Raw genomic sequence first — 24,071 nt, 5'->3', positions numbered from 1 at the left:
AATTCTTGTCTTACACCTTAAAATGAAAACAGTAACAGATGATAAAGTCTCATATTAACATCATTATGATGAATATTAGAGACATTTCTATCAAAGCTTTAGATTTTGACCACACATTGATATATTTTATTTCAAGTGAACACAGTGCTTAAAACTGTAATAGTATTTGCTTTCCAGCAATAAGTATGATAAGTACATACATACTTATGATAAGTACATAAGTATGTTATCAGCATGTTTCTTTTATACTGCAAGAGTACTTCCTATATTTAAAAAAGCCACAACATAAATATTCTTTTATTTGGGGGGGAGGGCTGTTGGGGGGGGGGGGTAGTATTCCAAAAAGGATGGCTGAATATTTTTGTCAGTGATGAGTTAAGAATTTGGGATTCGGATTTAATGATTAGAATTTCAAAGGAAAGCTTTTTGTGTATTAATACCTAGGTATTCACAGAGTTGGAAAGCAAAATGAATATATCTTTTTATTCAGAATGTTAGTGTATATGGCAACTATGAAATTGTTTAAATGAGAGATATTTTTATACACAAAGGTGCTTTGCTGCCTAAGTCTTAAATTACTCTTAATTAAGCATTATATAATATAATAGATAATTATAGTGTTTTAATGTCGATGCCAATGGATTTGCTACTCTTTCTAAATGGCTATTGTTGGCTAATAGTCTTCAGGGGATCATTTATGTAGCCATTGTGGTTCTAAAAATATCCCTAAATGCCATGGGACAGCCTTTTTTGAAACATGGCTGTTATAAAATGCATTTTTATCTGAAGTGTGTCCTTTTGATTATATCATTCATTTACTTTCATGTGCAGCAAAAAATACCAATACTGAAAAAGAAGGGAAAGATCTTTATACTTAAAAAAAATTTCATAACAATATGTTATGTAGGGAAAGATGTGAATCAAGGGTATTGAGAAACTGTTGTATTCATTAGGATTTTTAGCTATTTAGTAGGATTTTAACCAGAGATGTTTTCATGTAGCCTCATTGTTTTTATTTTAATTAATATTTCTATGGCAAGGAGATAATTAGGTAATGCTGTTGAATATTAAATATAGCAGAAGCTTAGGGGAAAGCATTTCTGGGTCAAAGCCCTTAACAAAATATTATCATGTGTGAGCTGATTAGTTGAATTGAATGCCAAATGGTTTTGCCACCATACAACCAGAATCTTAGAGTCACTCAGTTCATTATCTAAGGCTGTTCCAGAATGGAATGATTGGTTATATCAAAGTTTAATGGCATTCATTCTAATTTCAGTTGCTAATGGAGTAAATTTTGATTAGAGAATAGTTCCAGCCTCCTTAAATTAGCTAAGTGTAAGAACATCCCAGAGAGACTGAACCTGCATTTTGAATGCTGAGTATATGAGGTTCTCAGGGCCTCACCCAGTGCTTTCTGTATATTGTTGGCTCTGATCTATAAGGGCCCACAGAGAACCCTAAAATAGATTCTAGGCTACTCTGTGATTCTTGCTGCCTATATCTAACATTGTATGCAAAAAAGACTCCCATTTCTAATTAGACCAGAGACATTGAGGATTTTCATCAACTACATTTAGTACAAAGCAGTGTTAGACTTTGGGAACATCCCTGTTCAGTAGTGTCCCAGAGTAATACGATAGTTCTCAAGTTGTATTTCAAAATATCCTAGGGTTCAGACATTATGCCATTAAACTATTTTATTTAAGTTTGTTTATTTTTAAGAGAGAGAGCACAAGCAGGGGAGAGGCCAAGAGAGAGGGAGAGAATCCCAAGCAGACTCCATATTGTCAGTACAAAGCCAGACACAGGGCTCGAACTCACAAACCATGAGATCATGACCTGAGCTTGAAATCAAGAGTCAGACACTTAACTGACTAAGCCACCCAGACGCCCCTATTGAAACTATTTTAAAAACCGTGATGAAGGACGCAGAGTTTCAAAAGTATATTTCAAACTTTCCATTAGGATAACCAAGCAATGAACTTATGCTGCCAGATTAACTAGTTTTGGGGCAGGTCTTAGAGTAAACCTTCTCCCGCCTTTGTTGTGCACTCGTAGATGCATGTGTAGAGATGGAATCTCTTCTGTGAATTTGGAAATTACATTGAAAGTCAGAGTTTGCCAGTGACTTTTGTAAGCAGGCGCTCTAGTGGAGAGCTCCTGGCTCTTCTGTGAATATAGGATGTGTGTGTGCGCTCACACTAAATCGTCCAACCAGCCACATTGCCACAGTTGCCTATAAAGCTCTATACTGGGCTGTTCTTTCCCCTTACACACTTACAGTGTATAGATCTTAATTTAGGCCTACTGAGGCCCAGACACATCTGTTTGAGAACTTACTTTTACAAGAAATAGTAAGTTGGACAGTGACTGTTAACATATTGCAGTGTGATACAACATTATAAGCGTAGGCTTATTTTACTGTATAGGCGCCATTTGTCAAACTCATTTTTTAATAAAGAATAGTGTTACTTAGTATAAATAAATAAATATCTTTGAAAAAAACCTTTCTTAATACTTTTCCTTAACATCTATGGTTCATTTCACTTAAGGGCATTTTGCAATTAGAAAGCAAGCTTGTTTTGTTTTTTTTTTTTTTTAAACATTACCATTTGCCACTTATTCGTGTAAATCAGGATTATCTTGATGTTCTGCAACCAAACAAAACAGAATTAGTGAAGCAGGGACAACTGATATAAGACTGTAGATGTCATTTACTACCCCTTTATAGCAGAGTTTTGTGTTCGTAAACTTTGTTGTTTCACATGGATCAACTTTTACAGTAAATGTTATTGGTTATTTATAAAAATTCTGGAATTTTTCCAGTCTTCAACATAGAGCTATAGGGCTCTATACTGGGCAATTCTTTCTACTTACATACTTAGAGTAGCAGTTAGAAAGCTTAAATGCTATTGAGTATACAGGCTCATTAGTCTCACAACTGAATGCTATTTCAATTATCTAGAAATTTGATGGCCAGAATGTAACGGACATGAAAATGAAATCATATAGTAAAATGAATTTTAAGTTAAGGAGAGTGGATAAAGACTATTATGGCCAGAGCCCTACTTTGCATTCTACATGTAATCTTTTTTCTATCAATTTGGAAGTGATATTGGGGGATGAGAGTTTGCCTGTTTAGGTATTCCATATGACATGTAAGCTGCACTTTTCTTAGAACACTCACGGCCAAGAGGCAAGAGAGAAAAACAAATCAAACTTGTTTTTGTTGGTTGAGGAGGTAGGAAAGGGATTGGTAAGGAGCATATTGTGATACATTATACCTGTTCCCCATTTTTAGTGAGACTTAGCTCTGTCTCTCTCTCCATAGCAGTAACAACATCACCTGCCACTTTCCCAACTTCTTACAGATGCCTTTGAAAGAGAAAAGTGAATGGTCTTGGAACCTGATCTGTGTTCTTTAAGTTTATTATCCTACTTTATTATCCATTGTTCTTGCCCTAGACTTAGGTAATAGAAAACCTTAATTTATTAAAACATGCAGGCTTCGTTTCCTGTAGGATTGGAGTATATACCCCAGAAATGTTGTAAAATTTATTTTTCAAAAGACTTTATTATGTATTGGTTTTCCACAACGTCTTTACCCACAGAAGTAAATGATGTTTTAGGGAGTAAAAAAAAGATGACAAAAGTATGTTTAGAGAGCCTTGCAAAAAAAAAAAAAAATTACCTCATAGCTTGAGGTATTCTGTGTAAGGAGTTTAAAAAATCTGAACTTGAATAAATGATGTATTTTGTGGCTAAAATTCTCCTATCCTAACCCCTCCCACACCCACCACCATGTATCATGTTTCTGCCACACAGTGTTTTAGAGGCTGGAGAAGCAGTTGTCCCTCTTACCACTGGTTCACTTACCTTGTGTTTGTTTTTCTTGCTTCGCAGAGACCCTCCTTGATGACTTCCTTCTCACGTACACAGTCTTCATGACAACTGATGACCTGTGCCAGGCGCTACTAAGGCAATATCCTTCATTAACTTCAGGATGCTGCGTCGGCTTCCCTTCAGACCGATGTCTCACATTAGTAATTAACTGCCTTTCCTAATTTCCTCAGCCCCTCTGTAGAGTGTGGATATGTTAAATATTAATGTAATGATATCCAAGGTAAAAGACGACACGAGACAGAATTGACAGGGGAAGCTGGAAAGCAGGGCTGCTGTTTTCACCTTCTAGGTCATGGGTAAATTGTACTGTTTGTATTATGTTTTCTTCCAACATAGGTCTCAAGACTTTAGAGAACTGGAGGTAATTTTAGCATAGTGGGTGTACCCCAGAGTCAAGAGGCTGAGTGGATTGGCAGTAAGTGAACTTGTGAGTTCGTGCCAGAGGTTTGTGCCAGCAGTTAGTGCCAGAGGACTTGTGCAAGAGAACGTACACACATGATGGCACGGTTCTCCACAAGTCCGGGATCAGACCAGCTGTCCCCCATGTGGGAGGTCTAAACTACGCCCTGGAATCAACTGCCGTTTCTTCAGAGCTTTGTGAAGACATGTGCTGTTAGAATGATGGATGGGATTAGAAGGTTAATGACCAGTTAAGGAAGCTTTATGATTTGATGCATTAACTAGGAGGGATGCAACAGAGGAAAGGCCAAAAAGCCAAGCCAAGTAAATTTACTCAAGAGTTTCCACACAGGCCTCTTGACTCACAATGTTCAAGGAAGGTGCTTCAGAAGCATTTAAGAAGCCTGGTAACTGTCAGATTTTTACCAAACTAAACTGAAGATTCCACTTGAGCTCATGTGAACATTTTCGGAAAGACAGATTTTGTGTGTGTGTGTGTGTGTGTGTGTGTGTGTGTGTGTGTGTGTACCTAGGTTTTATTGAGCCCTCAATGGTAATGGTCTTGGCAATATTCTTTTCCTGTTAAATAATTGTTCTATTTCTCCCCTACTTTACAGCCTTTTCCTGCTTAAGAGAATACCTTCAAACTCCATAAAGGGCATAATTGAAATAAAATCTCTCTTAATAATACGTTAACTAGAAATGGTGATTCGTTTTTAGTGCTTTGTTATCATAAGAGCACACAAAGCTACAGATCTTGTGAAACTTTATAGAACTAGTTCATAAAACTGATCTTGAAAAATTAGCAGTTTTGAATTTGGAAAATTTCTAAACCAGATTTCTTCCACAGCTCTCAAGTGGGTGTTACTAAGAAATTCTGTAATAATTTCAGAATTACACTTTAAAAGTGTTTTAGGGGCACCTGGGTGGCTCAGTCAGTTGAGCGTCTTCAGCCCAGGTCATGATCTCGTGGTTCATGAGTTCGAGCCCCACATCAGGCTCACAGCTGTTGAGCGCACAGCTTTGGGTTCTCTGTCCTCCTCTCTCTGCCCCTTCCCTGCTTGCCCTCTTTCAAAAATAAATAAACATTAAAAAAATTATTAAAAGTGTTTTAGGAAAATATCAATGAGCTAGTTTCTTCTACATTTTAATGCTAACGTTTTCCCAAAAGTATTACCATCTATTAAACAACATAGTTTGTTTTATAGCAAATAAATGCCTTCAAATCATTGTTTTTAAATATGATCCCAATATAATTTGTGATTGTTACTAAGTAATATAATGCATCATAAAATTTCTCTGAAGAATCTCTAAAACTTTACCATAAGCATGTTTTGAGTCTTTGACAGACATTTTTTGAGAGAGAGAGACCGTGTGCACCAGGGAGTGGCAGAAGGAGAGGGAAAGAGAATCTTAAGCAGGCTCCATACTCAGCAAGGAGCCCGATGCAGGGATCGATCTCACGACCATGAGATCATGACCTGAGCCCAAATCAAGAGTCGGACGTGTGACCAGCTGAGCTACCCAGAGGTCACTAAGACATTGTATATGAAACTTTAGTTCAGATTCTTAGCAGTCTTGTTACTAATTATCAAAACTTATGAAATCCATAACATTTTTTTAAAATTTTTTTTTCAACGTTTATTTATTTTTTTTGGGACAGAGAGAGACAGAGCATGAACGGGGGAGGGGCAGAGAGAGAGGGAGACACAGAATCAGAAACAGGCTCCAGGCTCTGAGCCATCAGCCCAGAGCCCGACGCGGGGCTCGAACTCACGGACCGCGAGATCGTGACCTGGCTGAAGTCGGACGCTTAACCGACTGCGCCACCCAGGCGCCCCTCCATGACATTTTTAAGTCAGGAGTCTTCCTACATGACTATTTCAATATACTTGCAGACTCTGCTTTTTGTGAAATAATACGAACCACAAACAAAAGTATGGCATCTATATTTAATTTAAGAGATTTTTTGGTACACCTTAGTGAAGATATCTTATATATCCTCCTATCACCTTCTGAGAGTGGTCTGAATTATTTTTTGTTTGTCCCCCATGTTTTTTGGCTATTATTTACAGATTAGAGCCATTTATACTGTTTTTGGATATCTTAGATGGGTACTTTTACAGTGATAGAATTTTATACTTTTCAGGTTTTATCATCATCAAGAGCATTATATGAGCTCACAGGTTTAGTCTAGCTAATGGTCAGTGCATTACACTGAAAGTAAATCTTATCCAGTGCCTTCCCACTATTCCCCTCCTCCAGCTACTTTTATAAATCAGTATAATCTAGCATGGGAAAAATGTGTAAGAGTAATATACCCTGATACAGAAAACAGAATAATCCAAATGTTAAATTTAATCAGTAAACATTTTTAAAAATATATCTTGGGGCATCTGGGTGGCTCAGTCAGTTAAATGTCTGACTTGGCCTTAGGTCATGATCCTATGATTTGTGGGTTCGAGTCCTGTTTCAGGCTCTCTGCTGTCCCAGTAGAGCCTGCTTCAGCTCCTCTGTCACCTCTCTCTCTGCCTTTCCCCTGCTTGTTCTCTTTCTGTGAAAAATAAATAAGCATTAAAAAAATCTATCTATCTATGTCTATATCTAGACAGATATAGATAGATATAGATATAGATATAGGTATAATATAGGTATATAGATATATCTTGCAGAAAGAACAAGATTAAGCAAATAAGTGGTAGTAACTGTGAATGGACAGGAGCAGCTGAACTGTCAGTCCCTGAACTTGCTTTGTCCTCCAAGTCCATAATTGTAGAACATATATGCAGTGGTACTAAAAAGCTCATCTCGGGGCGCCTGGGTGGTGGTTAAGCATCCGACTTCAGCCAGGTCACGATCTCGCGGTCCGTGAGTTCGAGCCCCGCGTCAGGCTCTGGGCTGATGGCTCAGAGCCTGGAGCCTGTTTCCGATTCTGTGTCTCCCTGTCTCTCTGCCCCTCCCCCGTTCATGCTCTGTCTCTCTCTGTCCAAAAAATAAATAAATGTTGAAAAAAAAAATTTTTTAAAAGCTCCTCTCTTGACTACACATGCTGACCTAAAAGAAAGAAGCTGTTAGTACTTCCTAATTTTCTAGGTTTTCTTTATATTAGTCAGGCCATGATAGTCACAATAAAAGAAGAACCTGATATCTGTACAAGTGAAAATAATGGAGGATATAAATCGTTATATTTTGCCTTTTTAGAGAAAAACCAGGAAAAAATAGAAGCTTTAACAGGTTCTTTGTGTGTTTGCCTGAGTTTATTTCACAGATAGAAATAAAAAAAAAAAAAATCAAATGTCCTTAATGTGTTTTTACAGACTGGGGAGACAGTGACTGAAATATGTTTTAAAATATTTACAAAGGCTGAAATAGATATTTCTATTTTGCAATTATGTATCAGCATTAAAGAGTGTAGATTCCTGTCCAGCAACCCCAAAGCCTATCTGTCCTTGGAATCATAGCATTTCCTATTCTGATTTAACTTTCCATTGTATTCAAGATAGTCATAAATCATTTGGAGAACAAAAACACTAGATTGGTTTGGAAAATGCGAAGCTTCTGTCTCATTCCTGTGGCTTAAACATGTTGCTTTTGAGGTTGTTCTTTTTATACAATTTTAACAGCATAGTTAACACATGGTCACTGTATACAAATTAGAAAATATTTATGAGTATAATAAAAATTAAGGTACTCTGATATCTCATTACCTTGAGAAGCCACTGTTAACTTTCAATATATATTATTCCAGGTAATGAAAATTTTCATATCAATAAGCATAGTTAACAGAAATGGATCATCCCATCATATTTTCTCACTTGCTTTCGTACTCAACAATACATGGTGTGTTTTTTGTTTTTTAATTTTTTAAATTTATTTTGAGAGAGAGACAGAGCAAGTGGGGAAGGGGCAGAGAGAGAAGGAGAGAGAGAATCCCAAGCAGGCTTTACACTGTCAGTGCAGAACCTGATGCCAGGTTTGAACTCACGAACAGTGAGATCATGACCTGAGCTGAAACCGAGTCGGACGCTTAACTGACTGAGCCACCCAAGCGCCCAACAATACATTGTGAACATCCACTGTCAGTAAATGCACTATAAGGTCATCAGTTTTATGGCTGTAGAATAGCCTATTAATGCATATGTGATAATTTAGTTAACTATCCACAGTGTTTGAAGCATTTACTTTGTTCCTGTTGTACTTTTTTTCATTCCAGTGAAAATGAAAATCAGCAGTCCTTTTTAATTTTGTCTGCACATTTATCCCGTCCCTTTTTTCCAAGAAAATTCCTGGGGTTGGGCATTTAAATCATATCACAAATTATGCTCCAGAACTTTGTGCTCATTTGGGACTACTTGAGAAGTAACTGGTTTTATAAATTGTGGATTTCTGAAGATCAGAGGATACCTGGCCTAGTTCTGATCCAACTTTTATGGCAAGTGTCTACCTATGTAGTGACACCAGATCTCTTGGAGCCACCCTTGAAATTCATTGGTCTCTCTCTCTCTCTCTCTCTCTCTCTGCCCCAACCCACTCGCATTCTGTCTTTGTCTCTCTCAAAAATAAATAAACATTAAAAAAAATTTTTTTTTAAAAAGGGGGCGTCTGGGTGGCTCAGTCGATTGAGCGTCCAACTTCGGCTCAGGTCATGATCTCACAGTTCGTGAGTTCAAGCCCCGCATCGGGCTCTGTGCTGACAGCTCAGAGCCTGGAGCCTGCTTTGGATTCTGTGTCTCCCTCTCTCTCTGCCCCTAACCCACTCGCATTCTGTCTCTGTCTCTCTCAAAAATAAATAAACATTAAAAAATTTTAAATAAAAAAAAAAGAAATTCATTGGTCTCTTAGAATCTTTTCATGGTGACATTGACCCATGCTGCTGTATGGAACTGTGTCAGCATCTATCAGTGCAAATCATCTAATTAACCTTCACGACCTGCCACCAAGTGCATAGAAATCATTTCCTGGGTTTACTTACTTTAGCTCTTTCCAGTGCATAACTTTTGCTCTTCCTACACATATACTTTTCCTCCGGCATGCTTAGATACTTGTAGATTCTTTGGAAAACGATTTAGCATATTTTGAGAAAACAGTAGATAGATCTCTTTATATTTTTACTTCCAAGAACGCAATATTCTTTCTTAACCATTTGCACCTATTCTGCTAAGAAGTATCAAGGCAAAGAAGAAAACTCAGATGTTCCTTGTCGGAAACGTAAGGTCTTACATCTCGTGTCCCAGTGGATTGCTCTGTACAAAGACTGGTTACATGAAGACGAACATTCCAAAATGTTCTTAAAGGTAATCTGGTGACTTCCAGATGTTATCTGATGCCAAATGACTGATTTTATTTTCATTTATGCATTTCAAAAAATCTCATTTGTAGATTGTAGTCATTCAACTTTTATGTAATGTTCAAGCTGTGACTCAAAATATTAATGTCTTGATTTTTGAGGCCTGATATTTTGCACATGGAAATTTTTTTGATGGTGAAGAATTCATTATGAAAGAATGGAAAGGGCTAGTTTTACATTCACTCATTTAAGTTTATTTTATATGATTCATGGGAATTTTGATTCCAGATGAAGTAATTAAGGTAGGTAAAATAAAACATACTTGAAAACTTGACCGTATTAATAGGTTGAGATTTACTCTAAGTTTGAACTAACCAGTCCCACATATACAATATTTGGATAAGAAAAATGATTTATCATTTAAAAACTCTACTGACAATACATGCATTATGAAAGTTTTTCAGACCATGATGTATTTTGAGAATTTTTTGCACTAATAATTTGCAAAATGGGTACTAACCTAGACTTACATTTGGAATTAGACAAATGTATGTATTTTTCTAATTGTTCATAGGCTGCCATATCTTTTCCACACAGATGATTCTCTGGAGACAATATGTAGACCATTGGATTCCTTGGCCACCAAAGCCATATTAGCTGTACAGGCTAACACAGAGAAGGAGTAGAATGGAAATTCGAGCAGGGAGCAGGTCTATTTCAGACAAGTGTTCAAACTGATTTTGCCTCTCATGAGGAAAATCACTTTGATTTCAAAATTCAGATGTCATTTAGACATCCACTTAAAAATTGGTTTAACCAACTCTTTGCCTAAACTAATGTTACTTTCAAAACAACTAGGTAATAGAATTTAATCGATTTTTTTCCCTCCTAAATGACGATGTGGGTATTATTTTTTTAAATATAGAATAGGCACGGAACTCTTGAGTAGCCTTCCAGAGACCTGTAAGTTTCCAGCATTGATTACTTAAAGCCCCTGAAAGCTGTGAGGGAGCCACACAATTGAGTGAGGGGCTAGGAGGTAGAATCCCACGTAGCATCTCACAGATGTCTGGTTTAACCTCCTGTATAACCCTGCTTTCCACCTCTTCCCTCAGCAGGGTAACCATGGTCTCAGTCTTAATCCTTACAGAATAGGCATTTCAGCTGCCACTTTTCTTCCCCCCCCCCCCCCAGACCATATACAGGAATGTACTGGATGATGTGTATGAATATCCAATACTTGAAAAAGAACTGAAAGAATTTCAAAAGATACTTGGAATGCACCGTCGTCAGTGAGTATTTAATTTTCTGTATTGCCATTAATAAAAGAAAGCAGCAAGTGTGATCAAATTTGGATGTTTTAGAAATTTTTTTTAACATTTATTTATTTTTGAGAGACAGAGACAGGGAATGAGAAGGGGAGGGGCAGAGAGGGAGGCAGACACAGAATCCGAAGCAGGCTTCAGGCTCTTAGCTGTCAGCACAGAGCCCGATGTGGGGCTCAAACCCACGAACCATGAGATCATGACGTGAGCCGAAGTCAGATGCTTAACCAGCTGAGCCACCCAGGCATCCTGGATGTCTTATAAAGGTCATCTTGAGGGATGCCTGGGTGGCTCAGTCGCTTAAGCATCTGACTTCGGCTCAGGTCATGATCTCATGGTTCGTGCGTTTGGGCCCCGCATCGGGCTCTGTGCTGACAGCTCAGAACCTGGAGCCTGCTTCGGATTCTGTGTCTCCCTCTCTCTCTGCCCCTTCCCCACCTCTCTAAAATAAATAAACATTAAAAAAAACATTAAAATTCATCTTGAACATCCTGAATCAGGATTCCTTCTTGATTCCTTAGCTTTTCTATAGTAAATTGTGTATTTTGTTTTTATATCAAAATGAACACAAAATTAAGGTTGTTGACTATTTTGTTTAACCCTCTTTAATACGGTAGAAACCATAACAACCTTCGTACATAAAAGCAATTATTTAATAAGTTATTTAATGTTAAAAATATAAACATTTAACTTGATGTTTTGGGGGCTCACAGCTATGTCTGATGGAATAAGGAAAAAAATTTTATAGGTAGGTTTCAGCAAGTCACGAAGCATTTTTAAAGCTCCATTTTATGGATTCCCTGAGGTTTCTTTATCCGTTTAGAAAGATTAAAAAAAAAACATTTACTCAATGACTTTTGGCATTTGTAAGTATCCCTGAGGTATCTATCATTAGTCTTTCAAGTTGCCAATACCTGACTTAACCACTGACCCTCCTTATTAATTTTGGTAAATGAAAGCATCAAGTCATTATTCAGTTTTCAGATACAGCTGCAGAGTTAATCTGAAGGGAAAAACTGTTCTCTGATTTACAGTGTAGTTTGTACATAGTAAACATGAAATACATGTGTGTCAAGTTGTGAGAAACTTCTATTAAGATTTCAGAAATCACAAAGGCACTTCTCAGAGAAAATGTTAATTCAGGCCTCTCAGATGACTAATTTGAGATTTAAAGCCTGACCTAATTTTAGTAAAGAGAGATCCTGTTGCAAATTAAGTGTCTATATAAATTAATTTTAGGGCACAAACAAATCACGTGGAAGTTTTCGTCCTCAATCGTGAAAATCACACACTTAGAAATTCAGAAATGAGATGCAGTTTAGGACGGTGTTAGAAACACGTGTTGTAAATTTGGGTGGTCTTCCTTTGTCACAGTCTACACCACAAGAAGCCCCCATCACCTAAGAGCAGTATGAGATTGTGAACAAACACATGAAACAGAAAAGAAAAAGAACCTTTACATCAGAATAATCCTCCATATGGAAGCTGTTCTATGCTGCAAGACAGGCCTTGTTACCCTTGAGAAACTTCAATTCATGGCTTAATACATTTATTTATTTTTTTTTTCCCAACGTTTATTTATTTTTGGGACAGAGAGAGACAGAGCATGAACGGGGGAGGGGCAGAGAGAGAGGGAGACACAGAATCAGAAACAGGCTCCAGGCTCTGAGCCATCAGCCCAGAGCCCGACGCGGGGCTCGAACTCACGGACCGCGAGATCGTGACCTGGCTGAAGTCGGACGCTTAACCGACTGCGCCACCCAGGCGCCCCTCATGGCTTAATACATTTAAATGCATTAGATGTACTAATGGAACTTGATATATCCCATTAAAAAAACTTACATAAAATATGAAATAATTAATTAAAATAAGAAAATGATCTACCAAAGAGGCAAGAAGATGATCTCTTAATTCTGGGAGAAGATTTGAGCTGGGGACCTGCAGGATGTCCACCACACAGGGAAACATTCTGGAAAAGATGCTCCTTGCGTTGACTTAACTATCTGAAGCACAATAATTTCACTTAAAATCCATCAGTATATGAGAAAACTTAAGAGTTTCTGTGGACTGAATAAATCCAGTTCTTCCCTCAGCATTCACTTTCTGTGGGTAGAAAGTAAAATACGCCTGCGGAGTAGATGGCATCTTTTCTTCCTGGTTCGCTTAAAATCCAGAGCCCAATGTCAAGGGTGTTCTACCTAGTGACCTAATGAATACTGGGTTTTATCTTTTTGAAAAGCAGAAAACCTCTGCCCAGTACCTGAAAAGTAGTCTTCTGTGACAATCATTGCATTAACACAGGGTTTGGGACAAAGACTGACTTCTTGTCCTTTTTCCTTTCAGCACTGTAGATGAATATTCACCACAAAGGAAGGTGAGACAGACCTCTCTCTCTCTGAAATGGGGCCATCAAGCTTGGAGACCTTGCCTTGCCTCACTGGCATTTCTTCATAATGAAAATGAGTGCTGCCTCCAGCAGAACAGGGGCAGGCAGGGAAGCCTGGGGCTAGACCTTGCGAGCACCTTCCTGCTTCACTTCAGTTTCCCTGTGCTAGTACAGATCCGGTTGTACCCATATGCCCTCGACTTGTCGTTCTGAGTATTTTTGGAGTCTTAGAGTTGCCCCACTGTTCCCAGAATCATATAAATTTGAATTTGAACTATTGATGGGAAAAGAAAAAAGAAAAAAAATGCAGGCAAGAATCTTGACTGCAAGCATGAGGAAGTCGAGTAAGCAAAAGCTTTGCCCTTTTCAACCCAACAAAAGGAGAAATGGTAGCAAGAAAGAATGTGTTTCCTATTCACCTTGAAGGGGAAATGCACCGTGAACTGTCGGGCACAGGTTTTGTAGAAGCTGATCTATCAAGTGGAGAATTGCAATGAATAATCTACTTATTTCCCTTAAGCAAGTCATGGTGCCACAGCAGAAGTATGCAACTTTGTCCCCTGCTTTATCCAGAACTCCTTGATCCACAAGCACGGTTGATGTTGGGATGTCTAGAGAAGAATACATGGATTTTTGCAGTAGCCAAAGTTTGAAAATCATGCCACCCCTCTCCAGCATGTTGCTAGAATAATTATAGGGGCTTTTTGCCTGCTTCTGGCTTTGGCCGGATCTGTCTTGTTGCTCAGAATCTCCACCTCCACATGCGTTAATAGAGGCAACTCCCTATTTATTCCTTTAAGATTGGATGGGTGGGTTTCATATTAAAAAGAAAAAAAAAAGAAAGAAGGAAAGAAAAGTTGGCTAGCTCTTCTGGAACATGCTGTAAGCAGCTGTGGTTTTTCCAAAGGGCAGGAATGCATTCATTCATTGTTCTCTTTCTCACTTCTCACAGAATAAAGCCCTTTTCCACCAATTCAGTCTTAAGGAGAACTGGCTCCAGCATAGAGGAACTGTGACTGAAACAGAGGAAGGTGAGTATGATTTTGTGAGGGTTTGGGGTGGGTAGAGCAGAGGTCAGTCACCCTCACTCTCCAGCAGTAATGCATCGGCCTGCCCTTAGCGTTTCCAACAGTCACACCCTGTGACAAGCACCTTAGGACCCCACAGGATGGTTTTTATTTTCTTGCTTTGAGTGTTATAGTTGTCTTGACCATACAGCAGTGTCCCAGGGACCAAGGACATTTTCAATTTGAGAAGGAAGGAAAGGAGGCTGCAAAAGAGCTTCCCAACTTTCTTAGGGAGAGGCGCAAAATTGCCGGGAATTTTCCTTTTCCTCTTAGCTGCTTTCTCCCATAATCTGTCAGCCCACTGCCTGTGACTGACTAGAAAGTCCACTAAAGCCACCGTGCAGGACATTGGCGGAGTCATTCCCTGGGATTTAGAGAAGAAACTCTTGGCGAGCATAGCGAAGGAAAGGAAATGCACTGAAATCCCTGCGTGGCCAGACTGTGCCAGGCAGTGCCGCATGCCCCGTGCGCCCTGTGCCAGCGCTGCTCAGTGAGAGGGTCAGTGAGAGGGCTTGTGACCCACCCTGAAGGCAGCTGCTCGCTCAGCACCAGGGGAGACAGCCTTGCAGCCCCCAGAAGGTGCTTACACGCGATTCTGTGTTACTCTCTTGTAACAGAACAGGAAATGGTTTCCTCCTGTTTGCACCAAGGTTGAGTGAAGTGCAGAACCTGGGGAAACAGAATTGAAACATTCATACTATAGTGACTGAGAGACTTTCTCTTTTAGCCCACTTCTCAGTATGTGCTGAAATTCTATGTGTGCACATTTAATATCTGCTCAGCTTCTCCTACACACAACAAAACGTCACATGGATGCTTCTTGTGCTATGTAGTGTTAGTATATAATGCTGCTGGTAATGGGGCATAAGAAGTATGGTCTATAACAAGTGGAAGCATAAAAAAAAATTAGCTTACCTCCTAATTCCTTAGTTGCAGGCCCTCCATGCTTGTTTGTCTTACAATTTAATCGTAAAATTTCCCAAACTGAGTTTCAAAAAGCGTAAGTATTTCCAGACCCCCAGCCTCTTTTTGTTTCAGTTTATTAATAAGCAAGCTTTAAACTTCGCTCATATTTAGCAGTTTTGCAGGATTTTGTCTGGTTCAAAAATTTTATTTTTCTGTGAAAGCAATAAGCTTTGTGTCTCTCACAAATCTGTTGACAACATATATAAAACAGCTATTTGTTAGATGCTATTGTTTTAGTGACCTACCCAATGGAACCCAAACCAAAATGTTGTCATTGCCTTCTGGTGGCGTATTTACTTTGAGGTTTATACACATAAACTCATAGTTGTTTGTTTGTTTGTTTGTTTTTTGCTTCATTTGCATTTCTGTGGAAACAATCCTGGGTTTATTTTTGTGGAGCCATTTAAATTGCTTATAAGATTTCTCTAGGAAATGCACCCTCCCCCTTTATTTTTTTTACATAAAATGAGAAATAATATACAATATGGTGGAAATAATTTGCAAAATGGTAGAGAAGAATACCTAAGTTTATTATCTTTTTGAAAGAAGCTAGTGTTTTATACATTCAGAGCTGGGATAAGAAGCAAATAATGTATCAATTATCTCCAGTATTATTAAGCTATTTCTGCTATCAAATCATAAAGAAATTTTTTTCCAGGACCCTGATTCACCTTCATAGTGATGATGTCCTAGTAATAATTATTTGCACTGCAGACAATAAAATGAAACTTAAAGGGCTACAAACCGGACTTCTGTTTGGAAACCATACTCATCACCATCTTGCTCAGGGACATCATTATTAACTGCTCAAGAAACCTGAGCACAAAAACCATGGCAAGCCGGCAGATTTTTTTCGATAAGCTTGTGAGAAGTCTAACAGCAAAATGCAGTATTCCCGATTGAGCCACTGTGACTATCCACAAGTGGAATGTCACATAAAAATTTATTAGTTAGGTACCTTAATATATTGCTTTGGGAAAGCTCAGTAATGCTGAAAGAAATTACACTTTGTGTACCACAAATGCTACTGTGCTGGGGTCAGGCCATCTCCACCATGAGCACACACTTGTATCACATGGGTCTCTCATTACAGTTTGGGAAGCCTAAGTCCATTTACCAGGTCTTGATGACGTCTGCATCTCATGTGTGTGCAAGCACACATTTATATATGTATGCCTTCAGGCACTTGGGTGCAGACATAAATATGTAAATCTAGTTCTGTATGTTTCCTACTAAAGAGAATAGTAAGGTAGATGACTTCACTTGAAAAAAGTCTGTACCTGACTACAGTTATCTGTTTACTAACCCTTCTTTTGTTGTGTGCAGTTTTTTGCCATGTGTATATAACAGAGCACTCCTATGTAAGTGTGAAGGCAAAAGTTTCCAGTACAGCACATGAGATCCTGAAAGTTGTGGCAGAAAAGATCCAGCACGCAGAAGAGGATCTGGCTCTGGTGGCCGTCGCATTCTCTGGGGGTAAACGATTTTATGTCCTGGAATATTAATCTTTCCCTAGATCTCCTCTGAAAGGAGAGTCGACATTTTTATAGAGTGAATGTGCAGCTTGCCCCTTCTGGGTCCGCAGCTGGATGACCACAGTAACAATAAGAAGCCGCCTACCAGAGGTGTTTCCATGACAACGGTGGGGTACTGTTGGATACTGAATTTCCTCCCCAAGAACTGAATAAAGAGGCATGCCACTGTTTTGAAATATAAAGCTTTTCATATTTTATACTCTAGATAAGCCTTCTATTTTCATATTTAAATTAACTTGGGAAATTGCTAAAGGATGAAATTACTTTAGGAAGGAAAAAGAAAGACAGCCTAGTCATATTGCTGGCTGACAGTTTAATACTTAAAAAGACTCCCTGTTGAAGGAAATAAAACCCACACTAAGCTGAAAGCTCCCAGGCAATGTTCCTTCAGGTGGACGTGGGGAGTAAGGTCTGGTTATAGCTTTTCCTTCTGTTGGGCCTTATTTATCCTCAGAGAATGGTTTATTGTCTGTTTTGAATAAGATCACACAGATTACAAGCTCACACTATCGATCTATGTGACCTGAACAGACCCCTCCATTTTCACTGGGGCCGGTCAGATCTCGATGTTGCTGGCCCCCTATTTGGCTTACAGTCTTTATTTAATATCTCATTAACCCTGAGAAAAATAAAAAGAAAGTGACTTAGCATCAGTAGTTGAAAAATGGAAGTACTGTGTGAACTAATCAGCCAGAGATAGGGCCGGAGGGAGAGGGGGAGCAGATAACTGGCATTCCTGTTTACCCTTTGTTATCATCCTAGAGGAAAGAGAAGAATGTCAGAGTTTAACCTGGTGTTACAGCATTGCTGTGACAGAATCTTCTATTGCTTTGCTACTCAGAAGCAGGTAAAATGGTCCTACAAGCTAGTGGATTACATATGCGAACCAATATAGCCTTCTGCCTGGGCCTAATGAGAGTCTCTCCTTCCCTCTCAAGGGGCCCTCATTGTGCATCCCATCATCAAAACATTATCTAGAGAAAAAGAGCAAAAGGGGGAGAAACATCTGGACTACATGAACTTTAATCGGAGAGTGGTCGAATTTTTAATAAAATATTTCAGGCATTCCAGATAGATGTGATAAATGTCTATTATGCTTCATTTTAAATGACCAAAAATATTCAATTATTCCAAACAGTATTGAGCTTCCCTCAAGACAGTACCATTACAGAAAGTAGTCACCAGGTCCCCATTCTGCAGGAGGAAGGACCCTGAAGGAACTTGGTAGCACCACTGAGACCCATCTCCCTTGGGGGTGACTCACAGTCAACCCAGGGCCACACGTGAATCTGGGAAGTAATGAGTAGCTCTTTGAATACTCAGTATCTATTTGATGGCCATGAAATACCATTTTTACACTCTATTAAATTAGATTCATCAGGGAGGCCAGTGTCATCGTAATGTGTATAGACTCAGTGCTAATCTTCGCTAGAAATATCAGCTTATCTCTTGAGTTATCCCACAGATGTGGAACTGTGCCATCATTTTCCATCAGTTAGTACTTTTGTCTGTTAAGAACCTTTCTGCCTGTAGCTTAATATTCTCCAAACAATAATGCTTTATGAAAAAGCAGGGGGGAAGAGTTTAATATATTCCTTGCTCTAGTTCCCTGATTTTCAGTGAATAGTGTTTTAAATGCTACTTCAAAATGAAATGACAATGAGATCTACTCTTACTTTCTTTTGTCAAAAGAAGTTTAAAAACGCTGCAATGTTGTAGGTTTTGCGGATTTTTCTAAAAAGACTAGTGCTGTTATCCTCCTAGCTTTCAGGGTCATTTTGTACCTAGAGAAAGGTATATGTATGTAGTAACAGAAATCTGCCTACCTAGTTATTCAGAGCTTAAAATTCTATGACCCTTAATCTTTTATAGTATGGTGACAAACCTGAAAATAAGAAAAAAAAAATATTTCTCAGGAAATGGAAAAGTTACTATCAGAAAGCCATGGCATTTGACTCCGTAGCAAGTGCAGAATGGCTCTCATAAATCCAGATATAAGGTGGACATAGGAACACACAGGTTGTAAGAAACTGCAGCCGGAGGAAGAGGGAGACAGAAGAACTTGAGAGGCCAGCCGAGTGGGACCATTTACCACGCTCGTCAGCAGCCTGACATGAAAGTGCTATTGATCTTTATAATGCTGGGCCATAAAGAATATATTGGATTATCATTTGTGTACTCTGTATTAAGCAGAAATGTTCAAAACAAAATTTGGCCTTTGAACTGATTAAGTTATCTAGAAAAACGTATGTGGAATATTGCATTCCCCCACCGTGCTGGTAACGAAAAGGCTGACTTAGAAGCTGATTATGTTAAAGTGCACTGAACTCGAAGATTGGTTTAGTCAATTCCCATCTGTAATTTGTAGTTATGAGGAGGACTTTTTTCTATGAAGAAGGCTTTTGTGTTATAAGAGAGCTCCAGTGATGGTAGAAACATGACTGAAGGACAGGAACAGTTTGTAATAAGGGAAATATGAAAAATACTCCACTTTACTAGTAGTCAAGAAATACAAAATAAACTGAGAATCTAGTTTTGGTTTTAGCTGAATAGCAGACTTAACACCAGTAATGATCAGTGTTGATCAGTGTAAGAATTCAAAAGCCATTGGGCAGTTTGTATCAGAAACTTTATTTTTTCTTAAGTTTATTTATTTTGAGGTGGAGAGGGGCAGAGAGAGAGGGAGACAGAATCCCAAGCAGGCCCTGCGCTGTCAGTGCAGAGCCCGATGTGGGGCTCAAACGCAAGAACCATGAGATCATGATCTGAGCTAAAGTTGGACGTTTAACTGACTGAGCCACCCGAGCGCCCCTGTATCAGCAACTTTAAAAAATATTCATTCCCCTTTGATTTAGTAATTCCATTAATGGGAATCTATCTTTAAAAAATCATCTATAAGCAGCCAAAAATTTATGCATAAGGATGTTGACTTCAGGAGTATATGACTGCTATAATAATAGATCCCATTTATCAAGCCCTTGTTATGTGCCACACCCTGTGCCAGTATTTACATATATCTTGCCATCTAATTTATATAACAAAAATATTGAAAACTATTAAATTGGTCAACAATAGAGGAAAGATGAAATGATGGTATACTGGACTGTTATATACCAATTAAACATGACATACCTAAATATTTTTGACAAGTGGTTATAATAAGTGCTTATAGCAAAATCAGAATATAAAGCCAGATATAGAATAATTATAAATGTATATGTGTGTATGTATCCATACTAATTTTGAACACATATGTATAAATAATTGCAATTATATATGTGTGTGGGTATTGGTTATACACACTTATGTGAAGATCAGAACAAAAATAGACCCAAGTGTTATAAAAATAGCCTTTATATGGTTATCTCAGAGTGATGGGATTATGAGTGAATTTTACTTTTCTTCCCTAAACTGGTCTGTATTCTAAAGAATGACTAAAAATTATAAGAAGGAATGATAAGAGGTTTCCACTTTATGGATAGTGAGCAGTGATGTCCATGCTCCCATTGGTGCCATTGCACAGAATATGCAGAACTGAATTAAATCTATATTGTTTGCTTTTAAATATTTTTCTTTGGCAGTTTTCACTTTTTAGATATACTGTGTATGCCTACCACTGTTCTTGTGTGTCTAACCTCTCTCCCTCTTTTTTTAATAAAGAAAAACATGAACTTCAGCCAAATGACTTGGCCATCTCCAAATCCCTTGAAGCATCTGGTCGGATATATGTCTACCGGAAAGACCTGGCTGACACTTTGGTAAGGACTTTGAGCCTTTTACTTGAAACACAAATGGCACACTGAAATCATATTTTTTTGTGACCTGGCCAACAATACACTTGTCAAATAACACTGCTTTTGCGAATCCAAGGCAAGTACAACTTCAGGAATCCTAAACCCTTCTGAAGTCAAACCCTGCTTCTCTCTGGGCCCCTGAAACAAGGGATATGAAAGAAGTGACCCTCCTCTCCAACAGAATCTTAATTCTATTTCTTCTTTTTGGGTGGATATGTGGAGATTAGGCTGAGAAATGTACCCTGTGCAGATTTAAGGAGAAAGAGACTCCATATCCTTGTTTCAGTCCATTTGGTGCACTTTGAGTGTACCCTTCCCTGGAAGAAAAGGTAGATTATCAGCCTTCCCCATGTAAGGTAGGCTCCTAACAATGGTACTTTGGATATAGATGAGGAGTAAGAGTTTGAAGAAACGTAGAACCCACTCTGTAAGTTATTTTCATTTCAAACTTAAGCACATTTATGCCTAAGCAGATGATTTGTCGTTATGTTCCTAAAACCCTCAGTGTTATGGTTGCCTTCTGCATGGTAGGATCAGGCCTTGGATCCATCACCCATAAAAGACAGGCTCTGCCAGATTGTGGTGGTATCATCTAGACTCTTGGTCTCAGTCTACTTCAAGGAGCCATCACTAAGCTGGTTCTTTCTAGCTGACTCCTGTTGTATGTATAATTGAGGAATGTATACACCATATCGGTTAACCAAAACTGCTTATAATAGAAATATTTTATGTGAAATTACCTACAAGTATCAACCTACCATAATATTAATCATAGTCAGTTTTTGCACATAGTACCAGACAGGTGCTGAGTAATTTACATACAGTATCTCATGTAACATTGCCAATAATCCTGTGACATTCAGAGAGGCTGAGTAACTTACTCTCACTTCCTACAGCCAAGGAAGGGAGAGTGCTAGGACTCCAGTTATATTTGGCTCTGAAGCTATTACACATGCCTTTCCTTTGTAGGTGGTGAGGGAGCAAAGGAAAGGAAAACTTTTGTCTTACTAGGGTCTTTCCACTTCTGAGTGTCCTTCAGCAGGTCACAGGTCCTGTGTCTGTACATGATGTAATTCTGTCAATGAACTGTGACAAACACAATGCTGCACAGCATCCTTGAGTAGATAATGAGATTGGCTTGACTTTAGTCCTCACTGTAAAGGAGGACCATCTACCCTGCAGCTGCTGTGGAGCTCCTGGTGACGAAGGAGACCTACACTCTGTCTCCCATGCCCTTCTTCCTCGTGCTCACCATAGACTTGGCTGCAGTTCCCTGCCATGCACACCTAGAGCTGTCTCCCACCATGGACCAGAGCCAGCTTCAGAAGAGTGGGAGGCAGGCCTGAGCAATGTCTTAATGGAATAAGTAGGTGCTCACTCTGAAGTATGTTCCGAGATGAGCCAGGTGCCATCTTGCCCTCAAATGTTTCCCGCCACCACCTCTGTGCACCACCTAAAATTGCCCTGTCGGAACCCCAGCTTTCAGCATTTTATCCCCAAAAGAGTTCAGTTGAAACGGAATATTATAAGGGTAGGATAACATGTGGAGCCACTAGCATGCACTATATTTACATATTGATTAATTTTCTTGGAGAGCAGGAGTTAGAGCCCTGAATGAGTGGGATAGAGAAATAGAAAGTGTTTCTTGGAGAGGGCTGTGGACAGCCTTGGGCAACCAGAGGGCAGTACCAGGGTGAGGGATGCATTTAGGGAGAAAGGAGGAGGAATAAAAAGCCAAATCTCCAAATTAGTATGCCGAGATTTATGTTATTTCCCAGCTCTTGGCTCTCCCTGTGAATGCCTACAGTGTAGCATGGCATCTGGCTGATTCCAGACTAATCAGGCCCTGAGAAAGGTGGGCTTCCCTCTCTCAGCACCTCAGTATTTGCATGCATTTTCTCAGTCCGCCCTCATCAAGTACCACACTGTGTCCCACTCTGGCCTACGGGCACAATTTGAACCTTGACCTGCTCTGAAGAGAATCCCATCTGTGGAAAAGCTCTCTGAAAGTCGTTTGTCATTTGGTTTTTTTTTCAAATTAGGAAACCTTTTCATAACAGTAAACCTTGTAAAATGCCAATAATTTTGCAGTTTTTAAATAGGAATTAATGTTTATAATCTGAATTCCCTTCGTCCTGTCATGTCCTTAAATTTTGCAAAGTTCCATTCTTTTTTTCCCCAAGTCATTAACAATTTTAACATCATTAGCTATTCAAATTGTGTTTTTTTTTAAGTAAACTCTAACCCCAACATGGGGCTCAAACTCACGACCCTGATGAGATCACATGTCCTACTGACTGAGCCGGCCGAGATGTCCCTGGAGAATTTACATTTTAATTAGAAAATATCAAATATTTTGAAAAGATGCCAAATAACTTTTAATAAATTTAACAGTGTCCAAAGATTTAAAGTTGTGGTGGCATTTAATAATTTCATGCCAGATTTTAAGGAAACAGTATTACCAGACTCTACCTATTTGTGTAGGGAAAGCAACAGATCCTTAAAATAATCATCTACCATGGGGTGTAAATGAAGTAACATTTATTTTTTTATTTCTTGTTTAAATTTGTATCGCTTTCCACAGGCATTTTAATAAAACTTGTAAATGTGTGTCTGGGATGAGGCTTGTTAAACATATTTCCTGTAAAAGCCATGTCTGTCTTTATTGAAGTGCACCATGACATTTCTTTTGTTTGTTTTTATACTAACCTGCTGGCACATTAATTCTTACCAGAAGCCAAAGTGATTTCAGGGCTTTCGCTTTCATTATGCTGTCTGCTGGGGCAGTGTTTTATAATCAGATTTGTAGATGCGTGTGCATGTGCGTGTGTGCGCGTGTGCGTGTATGTGTGTATGTGTGTGTGTCAGGGGGGAGGGGCAGGCTAACTCAGTGAAGTATCATTGATCACATTCTACTGTTTCCAAGGCTGTTTCCCAATTTGGTTGCATCTTACCAAAGATGAACAGACTAGGGAAAATATTAAGTGTACCCAGACAAGATGCCTTTCCTAATCTGGGTTTCTAGTGCCTTTCTGTGGCCAGCCAGTTCAGTGCCAAACATTTGGGAATTGCTGAGGGTCCTTTTGCTTCTGTCTGTTGGTTTAGAACCCATTTGCAGAAAATGAGGAATCACAGCAAAGGTCGATGAGGATTTTGGGAATGAACACTTGGGATCTTGCTCTGGAATTAATGAATTTTGATTGGAGTCTCTTCAATTCAATCCACGAGGTAAGTGAGTAGTGAAAAGATAAAATAAATGGTAGTTTTATTTCACTGTGAATTCTTCTTCGGAGAATATTTGTGTGTGGGTAAGTTTTAAGAAGATCCGTCATCTGGTGATGCAGTTATGCTTAGGATACCATAGCCCAGAGATATTTGGGGACTTTAAATATATTGAAAGACTGAC

At 38.8% G+C, this 24,071-nt stretch overlaps 1 protein-coding gene across 6 annotated transcripts in view; it reads left to right on the top strand.

Moving 5' to 3' along the window:
* RAPGEF5 (Rap guanine nucleotide exchange factor 5) overlaps positions 1–24,071 on the top strand; it is a 309,698-nt gene that overhangs the window by 256,050 nt on the left and 29,577 nt on the right. For all 6 annotated transcript variants that reach the window (XM_047833993.1, XM_047833985.1, XM_047834003.1 and 3 more), the window contains 8 exons: positions 3,907–3,985; positions 9,455–9,599; positions 10,787–10,884; positions 13,261–13,291; positions 14,256–14,334; positions 16,663–16,812; positions 20,532–20,629; positions 23,771–23,893. In XM_047833993.1, coding sequence (XP_047689949.1) covers positions 3,907–3,985; positions 9,455–9,599; positions 10,787–10,884; positions 13,261–13,291; positions 14,256–14,334; positions 16,663–16,812; positions 20,532–20,629; positions 23,771–23,893 — 803 coding nt within the window. The remainder of the gene's footprint in view (positions 1–3,906; positions 3,986–9,454; positions 9,600–10,786; positions 10,885–13,260; positions 13,292–14,255; positions 14,335–16,662; positions 16,813–20,531; positions 20,630–23,770; positions 23,894–24,071) is intronic.

The sequence above is a fragment of the Prionailurus viverrinus genome, chromosome A2, assembly GCF_022837055.1.
Source record: "Prionailurus viverrinus isolate Anna chromosome A2, UM_Priviv_1.0, whole genome shotgun sequence".
Lineage (NCBI taxonomy): Eukaryota > Metazoa > Chordata > Mammalia > Carnivora > Felidae > Prionailurus > Prionailurus viverrinus.
This window is presented reverse-complemented; position numbering and strand designations above follow the sequence as displayed.